The 14,863-nt window shown below is 40.5% G+C and overlaps 1 gene segment (V, D, J or C); it reads left to right on the top strand.

Moving 5' to 3' along the window:
* The window catches only part of LOC106001070, a 15,089-nt gene extending 2,138 nt beyond the window's left edge, over positions 1–12,951 (top strand). Inside the window, 2 exon segments of the V gene segment in view lie at positions 4,980–4,983; positions 12,656–12,951. Of these exon segments, the coding sequence occupies positions 4,980–4,983; positions 12,656–12,867 (216 nt within the window).
* The last annotated feature ends 1,912 nt before the right edge of the window (positions 12,952–14,863 follow it).

The raw sequence follows: 14,863 nt of genomic DNA, 5'->3' as shown, positions 1-14,863 counted from the left end.
AAAGAAAGAAAGAAAGAAAAAGAAAGAAAGAAGGAAGGAAGGAAGGAAGGAAGAAAAGAAGGAAGGAAGGAGAGAGGGGGGGAGAGGTTAGTTCCTAGCAGCAAATTAGTGGGTCTAGTATAGCAGATGTCACAAATACAAGATTATCTTATCCTGTCTGACTGGATCTTGAAGAAAATGTAGAGCACAACACACTTGTTTGTTGATACACAGCTATCCCATTTGGGGAAATGATATAATTTATCCTAACCTCAAACATAAATGTACAAGGCAAAACTCAAATGAGATGAGTGTCTGTTTTTTCCACTTCCCATAGTACCCCTGTCTTGTCAGTTATAATGGAAAATGTTTAATTTTCCATGGAATAAATGGAAGTAAACCTTTATTATATTTGAAAAATAAAGCGTTTTCCGGGTTGAAGGTTTTATCCCCATTTATTTGCAGTCTCCCATCACCCTCTTACTTGTGAAAGGGGAACTGTAACCTCAAAAACCATGAACCAAAATAGGACTTTGTTTTCATAACTGGTGTTTAGTCATCTTAATAGAAGCTAACAAGAACAGTGAAGTAACCATGATAACTATTACCTTTTATGTTTCTTTCTGTTTCTATTTATTTATTTTATTATCTGTCAGTAGTTGTATAAGGGAGGTTCAATTTAGCATGTAAGTTTATCAGTACATTTTGATCAATGTCACCCATTTCATAATTCTCCCTATCTCGATCCACTCATCCTCTCAATTTACTGTTTCATTTTGATTCTTATTTTCCAATACATTTTTTCACAAATTTCTTTTATAGTTACATCTGTTAGTGCTGGTTCCTATTACTTGTGACACCTGATTCACACATCATCTATATTCAAGGTAATACAATTTAGTGATCAGAAAATTCCAGAATCCACCAGCATAACGACATGGAAAAGGGATAGGAGTCTTCTCAATAATTCATCCCACAGCAATTGAGGACAGTCACCAAGAAATATATGGATAATTCTTCATGAAGACTCACTACCATCTCTTCGGTTTATGCTCCACTTGGCCCTTTGTCTTCTGCATTGAAAAAAAATTTACTAGTCCAAGAGTTAAGCAGTATAGTCCCCAACTTAAACTAACCTTCATGACATCTAGCAACTTCAACAAGGAAATTTGTTCCTTAATTCTGAACATCTTTCAGGACCACCACAGGGTAGGAAAAGAGTAGAAAGATTCATCACAAGGACACTGTATACTAATTGAACAATTTGGGGACTCTGAAAAAGCTTACTGAATAAATTAACAGTCCCATTTTAATTTCCCTTGAAAAGAATATCCACGTTAAAATACATCTGACTACTCAGGGCTAGAAACCCCTGGATAACTGTGCTGAAAGAAGGCCAGAGCTCTCCACGTTTTAAACACAAAGCAAATATATTTATTTGCTGGCATATTAGAGGTGAGGTGCCAGAAGAAGAGAAAAATCAAAGATGACTGCTGCATGTGCTTGAACCTGGGAAACCAGAAAATTTAGAATATTTCTGGGAAAGGGTAGACCAGCAGAAAGCAAATTTGGAAAACAGATAGGAATCAGGACTTCAAGAGGAAACCATTCGAATTTTGTGATCTCTGACTGCAAATGTTCCTTAAGTGGCTGTGAATGTGAAATTCTGAAGGACAAAGGAGAAGTCAGAACTAGAGGTCCAAAGCTGGGACACAGAGCAATTCTTAGGCGACATTGTACATAAATGAAAGCCTGCTGGACCCTGGAGGGAGTCCACTATTTAGAAGTCAAAAGGACAGGGGACAGGAATTGAACTATGAGTCATGTTTCAGAACCAGGATGCTGTTTGAAAAACATCTTTTCAATTTTGAAATGTGACATCAATGTGTTAAATGAAGAGAAATTTGTTCATAGTATCTTTAGAGTTAGCTCTAGAGGTTGAGAGTTGAAAATCAACAGTTTATAGCTGGTCTTGGCAGACAAATAAAAATCTCTTATCTCCAAACAACAAGAGAAAAAGGTAGAAGTGGAGGCATGGCTCAGGTGGTAGAGTGCCAGTCCTGAACTGAAAAGCCAAGTGAGAGCTGAGCAATAAGATGTCTTCAGTTGAACACCAACACAGGAGAGCGGTGTGGTGGTGGTGGGACGTTGGCCCTTGCTGCCCCCTCAATGTCTAGGGATAATTATTGTTCATCCTCTTTCCTCTTTCAAAAATGCCTTCAATATTTCTTCTTCCACAACCAGTTTAGTACAGTAACTTCAGAACTGCATTCAAAAACTCGAATATAAAGTCTTTGAAGAATTTTCCTACCATTTTTATATTTAAAGGCCACTCCGAGTTTTTCCTAGCTTATTCACCTTTATTTCTAGTACTCTTCCCAACATTTGAATCCACTCTCCCACACACCTCCTTCAACCTATAGTCACAGGCTATACCTGCTCTGTACATGGCAGCACCTCTGCTGTCTGGTACTCCAGGGTTTTCATTGAAAGTTTATCCCACAGCTGTCAACCTAGCCAGTAAGTAGACACAGTGCCAGAAAGACCGCCAAACAAAAGGCTCAGAATTAAATTAGAGTTCAAATACTGTAGAGCTACGGTACAAAACAGTCCCAACTGACATTTTTGCTTTGTTTTGTTGGTTTTGCTTGCTCCTTTACTTGTACTGAAACCCACTATATACCTTTGGGTGCTCTTGAACTTGAGATCTTCCTGAGTACTGATATTAGAGTTTGAACTAGCCTCAACGCTCTTACTGACATTTCCTCATTGACTAAATACAATCCTATAATGTATGCAAAGAAAATGTCCAGCTCCAATGTGGCACTGTGGCTTTCCTGTGTTGGATTTGTTGGAACTATTGATTTCCCATTTTTCCTCTTCAAGTCACAGAAACTGTGGTAAATTACTACATAAAACCAACACAGAGGCTTCTTACTGAGTTTTCCTGTAGGAATTGTCAATGCAAAAGGATCTAAGAGACATGTATGTGCCTCTTCACTTTCTGTTGGGCACTGCAAGCGTTCTTGCCCAGAAGGCAGGGCACACAGATTCTCAGGAAGATGGAGGAAGTGCACAAGTCCAGGGCTGTGTGGGGTGCAATCAGCTGGACAGACTCTGAAAGATAGAAATTAAAGACTCAAGGGTATTATACTCCTTTTCTTGGCTCTAAGAGAAATAGTCCAATTTCTGACCTCGTTTAGTTCAGACATGTTGTCACATTCTTAGCTTTGTGCACACTTATCAATCATGACCCAGACTTCCACCATCATCTCCTTTCTCTGACATTCCTTACTCAACACTATAAGGAACCTTGGGATGACTTCAGCCTCACTCAGACAATGCAAGCAATTCATCCTATTTTAACAAACATGTTTAACCCAATCATATCTCCAAAATCGTTTGGGATAAACATGGCATAATTTGTAGGCTAAAGATATTTGACTATGGATTTCTCTTGAGGAGTAGATGGCATTCACATCTAAAAACAATTACTATACAACTAACAAGGATCTCATATCTAAAATATACTTAGAACTCAAAAAAATAAATCCTCTAACAACAAATCCTCAAAAAAAAAACAACTGCCCCATTAATAAGTGGGCTAATGACAGCAGAGTTTCTGTGACGTACAGAGAAGTTTCTGAGAATCTTGTGACTATAGGTTGAAGTAGGTGTGTAAAAGAGTGGATTTAAACACTGAGGACAGCAGTAGAATTCAAGACTGATATACTAGGCAAAAGTTCTGAGTGGCCTTGTTTTTTATATATGAAAAGGGGATTGGACAAGTTCTTCACAAATACTCTTTATTTTGAAAGCAGTTCTGAAGTTGTTGTGCTAAATGACTTGTAGGAGGCAAAATATTCAAGGTATTTTGAAAGAGTAAGGATGATGAACTATAATCCGCCTTAGACTTCGAGGTTCATGATGCTGACCAGCAGGGGGCAGCATAGGCCAACATCCCACCACCTCACAATCCCTCCCTGTGCTGGGTTCAACTGAAGGTGTGTGTGTGTGTGTGTGTGTGTGTGTGTGTGTGTGTGTGTGTGTGTGTTTGTGTGTGTGTGTGTGTGTGTGTGTGTGTATGCAGTAAAAATACTGTACAGTTACATAAGTAGGGTAATGAGTGCATTTTTATCGAGCATGGTTACTTCTTTGTTTTTCCCCTACCATCTCTTCCTTCCTTACCTTCCTAACTCCTTGCCCCGAAATTGTAAAGTTCATTTCAACATAGTGTTTTGTACATTTCATTCTTACAATGGGTTAACTTGTGTCCTTATTTAAGCATTTTGTTATATCCCTTCCCCTCCCCAAATTAGAAATGAATATATAAGATACAGGACACCCGAATCAGATACAGTGGAAACAGCAGTTATACCATGGGGAAGGTGGCTCAGTGGTAGAGAGCTTGCCTTGCATGCATGAGACCCTGGATTCAATTCTTCAACACCACATATGCAGAAAAAGCCAGAAGTTGCACTATGGCTCGTGATAGAGTGCTAGGCTTGAACTGAAGAGCTCAGAAAAAGTGCCAGGCCCAGAGTTCAGGCCCCATGACCAAAAACAACAACAACAAAAAGAGACAATACATTGGAAAATGAAGTAGCAAGGTATCTTTATTTGCTGAGGAAATTAGTACAAAATATTGAGGTTTATTAAAACCAATTAACTTAGTCCTGACACAGCTCCAGGAAGATGGCAGAGGAGAAGTTGGAGGCTAAACAAGCTCTCACATAGAAAGCAGTTTTAGTGTTCCAGTGAACAGTCCTAAGCCAGAGAATAACAAGTGTGCCATCACAGTACAGAGAGTTAGGCCAGAGCGGGAAAATCACAGCTCCTCTGGGACACAGCAAAGGATGAATTGATTAAGTCGATTGGCCAGAATTTTGTTGAGAAGTTTTGCATCAATGTTCATCAAAGAAATAGGTCAATAGTTCTCTTTCTTTGATGAGTCCCTGGCTGGTTTGGGGATGAGGGTTATGATTGCTTCATAGAAAGAGTTCGGTAGTGAACTTTCTCTTTCAATTTCATTGAAGAGTTGGAGGAGTATTGGTGTGAGCTCTGCTTTGAAGACCTTGTAGAATTCCACTATAAAGCCATCTGGTCCTGGACTTTTCTTAGATGGAAGGTCTCTGTTCCAGATCCACTGCCACTGAACCTGAATGGGACACCTGATACTAAATTGGATGCTCTGTATATCAAAAGTTTTGGTACTTTTTCTGGTTTCTGCTGATACCAGGCTAAAAAATTAGTGCCCCAACTAGCCCTGCAAGTGATAGAAACTTTGTCCTCTGAAGATGAAGACAGGAAAGAAGGAGACTGGGTCATCTGGATGACATGGAAACATAGAATCAAATATCCTCATAAATATGCATGTTTCATGAGGATCTCACAGAAAGCCAGATAGAACTGACCACATTGAACTGATGAAATTTCCATTGCTATCTTTCCTTACCTAAAAGCCAGAGCAGCAGGACTCCAAGTCCCAAGATCTGATTTGAGGCCCTCATGTCCATGCTGTGTACTGACTGGGAGTGACTCCTGCACAGGGTGTGAGCAGACTATGAAGAAATACTCAGGCAGTGTGCTGTGCTCTGGGCATATGCAAATGCAGGGGCTGGGCAGGACTGGGCACAGCTGCAGGGCTGGCTCACTTCAGTAATTCAGCCAAGTGCTTCTACACATAGCAGGATGCTCCAGGGCAGGCAGTGTTCTGCAGGCAGTGCTCTTCTCCCAGAAGCCCTTTCAATACAGTAGATGTTTGGAAGACTGTAATCATAGTGCATAATATATTAGCATTAGATGGAGTAAGTTATCTAATAGTGTGATATAATGCAAGAACATATCCTTGTTTGTACGGAGCACACAGAATAGTCTGAGTATGAACTACTCGATTTTTAACTCACTCTCAAATAATTCTGTTGTTTGTATTTTTATGTTTTTGTTCTGATAATGTGGCTTGATCTTTAGGGCCTGAATGCTGTCTCTAAGCTTATTTACTCCAGTTTAGTTCTCTACCAAATGAGCTATGCCTCCACTTCCTCAAATAATTCTTATGGGAAAACAAATACTTTGTGTCCTTACAAAGTGTTTATGGATTTAAAACAGTCTAACTCTTTTAAATTAAGATGATAATTCATTGGAAGAAGTCATAGGAAAAGGAGAAAAAGCATAATTGTTAAAATTGACTCCCAGATCCACCATCTATAGGGCTGTAGGTGTCTTTCCTGTTCTGTATTAAATGGGCTACACAGTTTTCTTAATCAGGATAGTTCTATGTTCTGCATATCTTCTGACATTTATGATGATTCCACTTCTCATCATGAAGGTATGACTAGTGATGTCATAACTCTCCACCTTGCCTATATACCACAAAAGAACACTGTGTCAGGAATGAGTACCCTTAGAATTTCCTCAGTGGTGATGAGAAGGTAGGTGGTGCATGCATACCTGAGCCCCTAATCTTTGTGAGAGTAATTCGAAGGTATTTTCCCCATTTCCACATTGGTTTGATCTGCAGTCATTCTCAGCAATAGATAGTATATAGCTTGCAGTCTGTCTTTACTGCTCATGACTGAATGACCAGTGTGATTGAATGGTGCATGTGGAGAACATCTTGTGCTAGGAGACAGCTTCTGATTTGTGTGTTTGTCTCATCTTGTTTACACAGGATATATTATCTTCAACTCTTTGAGGCAGCATAATGGAGTGACCAACAGAAATGTATGAGTTTAACTTAGTTCCATTGTTTACATTACAGTAATTCTAACTCTAGGAATTTTTTCCAGAGGATCTTACATGACAGAATTGTCTCCATGAGCCCATGGTTTCTTTCACATTTGCGTTCTTGTCATATTAGTCCTCTGTTACCTGATGAGAAATGACAAAAGTGAAAAATAATCACAATTCTCTGGAATTTCATGTTAAGTGTCAACATCTGGTCCAAGTTCAGAAAGTCTTAACGATGTTACATGTATTTCCTTTCTCTTGTCTTCCCTTCTACTACTCAGCATGGATATCCATGCCCTGTCCGCCAACACTGTAGTCTACAGAATTCAGCATTGTGTGGTTCTATGCTGACATGGTCATTCAGGGTGGGCAAGGGATTCTCTGTGCATCATCATGGCTGGGTTGTGGGGATGGCTTGGCAAATATGAGTGCACTGGGTGATTATGTAACTTGGCTGTGTCATAATCATTCCCACAGGACCACCCCAAGAAACCTAGTCTCCAGGCATGCTCTGAAAACTTCCCCCTTGCCTTGGGATTGCTTTACATGGCAAGGTGACACAGTGCCGTTGCCCACCCATGCCCATATTCATGTCCATGCTACCATAGGTCCAGCAGGCCTGATCCCCGTGCATTGCTGATGGTCCAATACAAAGCTCTACATAGCCTGACCCTCAAGACTACATGCAGCTCTTGGGCTCACTTGCTCACTTTGATTTGCATAAAGTTTTCTCCAAACATTACATTTTATTAATGACTATGATCTATAAAGACTGGAAGTCATGTGATTTTATTTTTGTTGTTGTTTTTGTTTCCTTTGTATGTTCTTTTCCCTATGTTATATCCCCTGTTGTCACTGTACTTGATTTTGATACCCTGCATTTGTATATACATTTGTCTAATCTGGGGAGGGGGAGGGAAATAACAAAACACTGAAACAAGGACATAGGATGATCTATTGCATCAAGGATACCCACAGGACAGTATATTGGAAACAAACTTTACAACTTCAGGTTTGTGGTTGGGGGGATGGGGCGGGGTGGGGAGGAGTGTAGGAGGTGAAGAAGGGAAGGGATAGTAGGACAACAGCAAGGGAAGGGTAACAATGACCAACAAGTAATGTACTCATTGCCTTACTGCTGGAACTTTAACCCCTCTATACAGCATCTGTACAATAAAATAAAATAAAAAGACTAGAAGTCAACATCTGTAGGATAAAAAATCACTTCCTTACATACTTCCCTGGTATCTAAATAGGACTCTATCCTATTCTGAGATCTTTCATGATTTATCACCTTTGTGCCATTTGGTATTACTTCTCATATGTTATTAGCATGAAGTGGTAAGTATTGATGCTGGATATGAGTACTTCAACAAAATTCACTGCCACCCAAAAATACATGCCCTTGTCTTTTATCCTTTCTCAATGAGTAGAAACATCATGCTTACCTAGAAACCAGTATGACTGTTTGAATCTCCAGGGGGGAGGAGAGAGAGAGACAGAGAGACAGAGAGACAGAGACAGAGAGACAGAGAGAGACTTGACCTCAAGCCTGTAAAAATGTACTGAACAGAAATTTGATCAATTAGATATCATATCATGCCTTTTCTTGGACACCCCAGGCTAGTTTCACAGCGAGAGGAACCTTCATCATATACTCACAAGAGTCTAGGAATTTTGAGAGTTTTAGTGACACCACAATACATCTATTTTAAATGAAGAAAGCAGAAGCCATGGACATCTTACTGTGGTGAAGTTGGTCAGGATCAAATTGTAAATATAAAATCATTTTTCTGATTATGCAGGTGGTTTCTGCAAGTGTGGAGATGTGAAGGCTGACCTCAACTTTCAGGCACTGGATGAAACTACAGAGATTTGGATCAGGAGCCTCTGTCCAGGTCTGACACTCTTGCTCTGGGCTCTAAAATAAGCAATCACCCTCCAGAGCGATGGAGCTGAGAACCTGGGGTAACATAGGTCCTGCCTTGTGGTAGTCTCTATTGAAGGAATATACTCACCACTCACTGAAATTGAACCCAGATGAATGGCTGGGAGAGACTGAGAGACTGAGCCATCAGAGTTTTGCCTGCTCTGTGGGACTGGCTGACTTCCCTGCAGTTCTCTCATGAGGAAAGTCAGCAAATGTCCCTCATCCACAGTCTCTCTCAGAAATTGTGTCTTCTCCTTAGAACATAAGAACGGCATGTCAATCAAATGTGTGAATTTTAAGTCTATTGTGTTTCTTGCTCATTGCAGAGAATTCTGAAAAACAGGTTTTAGGATTCCACTAAAAGTTCAAATTCTTTCCATCTCCAATTCCTTCCACATACATTCAATTATCTCGCACCTGAATCTCTTAGAAGGTAGGCCTGCATTGTACTGAGAATTCACAAAGCCAAGTCATGTGACATGGCTTGTCCCTCCTCAGAGGACAGAGCTTGCTCTCACACATCTGGGTCCACCATTGAACTGGAGTTCTTCCTCCATTCTCAGAGCATCAGTCAGGGTGTGCATATTACAGATCAAATAAAGTATAAAATATTCAGAAACACACACTTAGAGAATCATGGCAGTGTGAGTAGTGTCTCAGGCATGTGTGCATCATGACAGCTGTCCAGCAAGCTTGCCAGCTCCAGGTTCCTGTTAACAATGAGGCAGCATCACTCCTGCCCTCGGTGTCTGTCTAGATCTGGACTCAGGTGCTTTGCAGATTGTGAGGTTGGCTTGCCATCTGGTGGTCATGTTGTGACATAGCACTCTAGGATTTTCAGTTTGGTTTACCAGGGTCTAGACTGTGAATCTTTCCTCCAGTATCCACAAAGCTGGTCCTATTCCATCTGTTGCAAGGCCAAATTCAGTAAGAAATGCAAATGAATTCTCAGTCATTTCATAGCAGTTTAAGGAAAAACCCTATTGGTTCCCGATGAATTGTGAGAATTGAGTGGCCACAGGGTAGTTGGTAGCCTTAGATGTGTGTTCCCTATGAGATACCTAAGATTTTGGTAAAAATGAGGGGGTCCTCAGTAACAGTGAGGGGTACGACAGTGAACTCAGGGTTCTGTCCCACATATTACAATCCAGCCTCATGCTCTGATTCACAGAAACCATTCTGCCATACCACTCAGTGCTGACAAAGAGAATCAAATAGATGGGAAACATGCACATCTTTGTTTTCAACACTACATCTTTCTCGTCAAGGCTGTTTGACTATTTAATTCCTACCTGGAACCATCTGATTCCTATATGAAGCAATTGCAACATTTGCATTGACTTGCATTTGCAATTGGACATTGCAACCCTAAGATCAACACAATGAAACTCAGCAAGCAAAGACTGGTCAGGACTTGGTTCCAGGCTAATTTTGTGATTTTCCCAGGGGGAGGTCTTGTTGATATCACTAAGAACTTATTTGATTGACTTACCAAAGGCTAGAATGATATAAGAACAGAATGGGAAGTCATAATAATTAACAGTCTTTAACTAAAGAGCCCTTTGGGAAGAGCAAGGGCTTAGCTTCTGACTCTGGTCAAACTGAAGGTGGAAATAGTTTTCTGGAAAGTTCTCGAGGCAGATCATTAATGGTCATGAATGGAAGAGGAAAGTGTGGAAATCAACTTTAATGTTATATAGAATTATGCCTTATATTTTGGGACTTTAATAATATTGGGTCTAAGTTGAGTATAGTGGTTCATAACTGCAAACCGAACTGCTTTGACTGATAGAGATAAGAAGGATGACAATTTGAGATCTATTTGAGAGATTAGTTCCATTAACATGAAATCTTGTGTCAGGGAAATAGGAAAGATACACTCAGCATCTCAGGAATTGTCTAAACACCCATGGAAAGGCTGCAAGATCATGAAAGAGTGAACTCATGGGGAAAACTTTCCCTTGAGAAAAGATCTCCTCCAGGTAACAAGCTCAAAGAGGGACACCTGGAAAGTCATGTCACTGGGATTCATTTCACCAGAATTCCATTTGCAGACAATGTTGGGCTACCTGGGGACAAGTGGAACAGAAAAGAAGACCCTCCTAGAAATAAACCCACAAAGTTATACCAGCTTTAAAACATACATGTGAGAAAAGAGAGTGTCATAAAACCTTGGTGATGAAAACATGGATGACTACATATAGAAGACTGATTCTGCTTCCCTAATCTCACCATTACAAAAATCAATCCAAAATGGATCAAAGTTATTAATGTGAGATGTGAAACTTTTCAACTACTATAGGAAAAAAGTCCTTGAAGATAAGGGCACAGGTAGTTATTTATAAATAGGACTCTTGTTGCCCAGGAAATATGGGCAAGAAAAGACACATGGGACTGCATCAAATGTAAATATTTCTGCATATCAGTAGGAAAATGAGTGTGTGTATTTATATGCATATATATACATACATATATACACACATATTTGTGCCAGTACTAGGGTGTGAACTCAGAGTCTGGATACTGTCTCTGATCTTCATTTTTGCTCAAGGCACTCTACCCTTTTAGCCAATCTTCACTTCTGAGATTTTGATAGTTAATTGGAAATAAGAGTCTCATAGGCTTTCCTACCTGGGTTTGCTTCAAACTTCCATCCTCAGATCTCAACCTCCCGAGCAGCTAGGATTACAGGATTGAGTCATTGTCATCCAGAAAAATAATTCTTAAACCAAGTAATTTGTTTTCCATCTTTTGTGCCTTGTGGTATTAGTTTGCGAATGACTTGTTCTACTAAGAAAGTTCACTCAGGAGTGGCGATATGGCTCAAATGATAGAGAACTGTCCATAAGCAAAAGGAACTCCTGGACAGCACTCCGGCTGAAAGTTCAAGCCTAAGGACCAGCAAAATAAATAAATAGTAAAGATAAATAAATAAATAATCTTTGGCCTAGCACTAGTGCCTCACACTTGTAATCATAGCTACACAGGAAGCTGAGATCTGGGAATCACAGTTAGAAGCCAGCCTAGACAGGAAATTCTGTAATACTCTTATCTTCAATTAATCACATAAAAGGTTGGAAGTAGTGCTGTGTCTCAAGTGATAGAACACTAGCCTCAAGCAAAAGGAGCTCAGAGATAGCACCCAGGCACAGAGTTCAAGCCACATGACTGGGGAAAAAAATAGAAAAGAAAAAATAAGAAAGTTCTTTCAATTGTTTATTGGTGTACAACATCATCACCCACTTATGATGTTTCACACAAATTTCAACTTCTAATAGTTTCCCCCAAGACATAATGAAGTTTTTTCCCTATGATTCCAGATTGACATACAAAACTTAGAATCAAGTTTAAGGGAATTCTAGGGCCAGCACTTAGGTGTAATATTTCTAAGAGTTTGGGACAAGTGACCAACCTGGATGTCAATTATCTCAATCCATCATTATGATTATTAGGATTGCTTGTGCAATTTTTGGAATCCTTATCCCATCTCTGGTTTCCTGAAAGCTGCATCACATGGGATCCTTTCATTATATTTGAAAAACAGGAAAGACCTTGATATTTATTGACATAAGCAGGCTGACACCTGACCAGTTCTGAGGCCTACAGCATCACCTGGAGAGGTTGCTGGGTCAGGTGAGAGCATCAGTAGCCTCCCATGGCTTTTCTACAAGGTAGAGAATCACAGGATTATGCAGCCCAGACCCTAGGGCAGCTTCATGAAATCAGAGAATCCCACACTCCTAGTTCCAACTTCCCTGGTTACCTCAGGAGTTAGGAAGCTAGTGATGAGACTCATTTCCTGTATTTAAACACTTCCTGCTTGGAGAATCATGGCTGGCTTTAGTTTTACTGTGTGAATACTAAAGGATGCCTTCATATCAGAAGATTCATGGGCATGTTTCTGGGGCAGGGGAGGAGAAAAGAGACACAGATACAGAGGAGCATTTGAAGAAAGCTTTATAAAATACTTACAGTAGTGTAAAGAGCCAGGCTGCATGTGAGAAGCTGTGTCAGCAGGTGGAGGCACCAGAAGGAGCATCTGGGGCAGCCCAGCTTCTCACTTCTGCTTCCCTGGGAGGTTTATGTTATGGCTTTTATCACTGTGGGAATGTACCATAATAATGTTGACAGTAATAAATGCCAGCGTCTTCAGGCTGCAGGCTGCTGATGGTAAGGGTGAACTCTTTCCCAGATCTACTGCCACTAAATCTGGAGGGGATCCCGGATGATAAATACTCAGCAGCATAGATCAGGAGCTTGGGAGCTTTGCCTGGTGTCTGTTGGTACCAATTTAAGTAATTGCTAATGTCCTGACTGGCCCTGCAAGACATGGAAACTCTGTCTCCTGGAGATGCAGACAGGAAGGAAGGAGATTGGGTCATCTGGATGTCACATCTGGCACCTGACATGGAAACATAGAATCAAATATCCTCATAAATATGCATGTTTCATGAGAATCTCACAGAGAGCCAGATAGAACTGACCACATTGAACTGATGAAATTTCCATTGCTATCTTTCCTTACCTAAAAGCCAGAGCAGCAGGACTCCAAGTCCCAGGATCTGATTTGAGGCCCTCATGTCCATGCTGTGTGCTGACTGGGACTGACTCCTGCACAGGGTATGAGAAGACTATGAAGAAATACTCAGGCAGTGTGCTGTGCTCTGGGCATATGCAAATTCAAATGCAAATGCAGGGGCTGGGCAGGACTGGGCACAGCTGCAGGGCTGGCTCACTTCAGTAATTCAGCCAGGTGCTCATACACATAGCAGGATGCTCCAGGGCAGGCAGTGTTCTGCAGGCAGTACTCTTCTCCCAGAGGCCCTTTCAATACTGAGTAGATGTTTGGAAGACTGTAATCATTGTGCATAATATATTAGCATTAGATGGAGTAATTTATCTAATAGTGTGATGTAATGCAGGAACATACCCTTATTTATAGGGTATAGTCTTTGAGTATGAGCTATTAGATTTTTATCTCATGCTCAGTAATTATTTCATTTTTATTTTTATGTTTTTATAGTGATGAGGTGCTGAGCACTGTCTCTAAGCTTATTTGTTCAAGGCTGGTACTCTATCAAGCAAACTATAGCTCCACTTCCTCAAATAATTCTTATGGGAACACACACTTTGTGTTCTTACAAAGTGTTTATGGATTTAAACTAGTCTTACTCTTTTAATTTTTGGGGGGGTCCGCTCATGGGGCCTGAACTCTGGGCCTGTGCTCTGTCCCTCAGCTCTTCAGCTCAAAGCTAGCGCTCTACCACTTGAGCCACAGCATCACTTCCGGCTTCTTTTCTTTTTGCTTATGTGGTGCTAAGGAATCAAACCCAGGGCCTCATGCACACAAGGCAAGCACTCTACCACTGAGCCACCTTCCCAGCCCTTAGTCTTACTCTTTTAAAGTGAAATGTTAATTCATGGGAAGAAGTCATAGGATAAGGAGAAAAAGTATAACTGTTCCATTGTAACCCACAACAGATCTTCCAGGGCTGTAGGTGTCTCTCCTGTCCTGTATTAAATAGGCTACACAGTTGATTTCTTTTGAATGTTCTATGTTCTGCAGATCTTCTGATATTTGTGATAGTTCTACATATTACCATGGAAGTATGACTAGTGATGCCACACCTGTTCACTTTAGCAAACATCTCTGTACTCTCTGCACATCCTCTCAAGTAACCATAAATACCTTTAGTGTTTCTGGTTCCTGTTTGAATTTTGTTGCTTTTATTCCTCTACATAAAGGAAGCAAATCAATCTGACTCAGATACCTGCTTTGTTGTGGGTATCTCTAGAAGAGAATCTGGATCTCTTGTCAAGTATAGGCAGATAAACATTGGTAGGGTCTTGGATGTGGAAAAAACTTGGACATACTTTTGACCATCTGAAATGTCACGTCTGTTCCTTAACTTGGATTTCCCATCCTAGCTCATCACCTTGGGAATAGGGACTGTCTGTACCTTCAATCTCCATAACCTTGAACCATGGCACTCTGAAGTTCTTACTGAGCAGTAGCCAAATTATGGCATTGATGCTTAAGTAAATTCTTCCTACTGTGTTTTCAGGAGCCAATGCTTTGTAGTAACTAGCTATAGAGCATCCTGCCAGATTCTAATTTTTAGAAAGATGTGAAGTTCTAAACTATTTTAAGCTAGGTGATCAGGCAATGTTCACATCTTGGTATTGTTTTTCAATATGTTTGTGCTGACTTCCACCCACCATCCT

The sequence above is a fragment of the Dipodomys ordii genome, unplaced genomic scaffold, assembly GCF_000151885.1.
Source record: "Dipodomys ordii isolate 6190 unplaced genomic scaffold, Dord_2.0 Scaffold261, whole genome shotgun sequence".
Classification (NCBI taxonomy): Eukaryota; Metazoa; Chordata; class Mammalia; order Rodentia; family Heteromyidae; genus Dipodomys; species Dipodomys ordii.
Note: the sequence above shows the minus strand (reverse complement) of the source record. Positions and strands in the feature narration are given on the sequence as shown.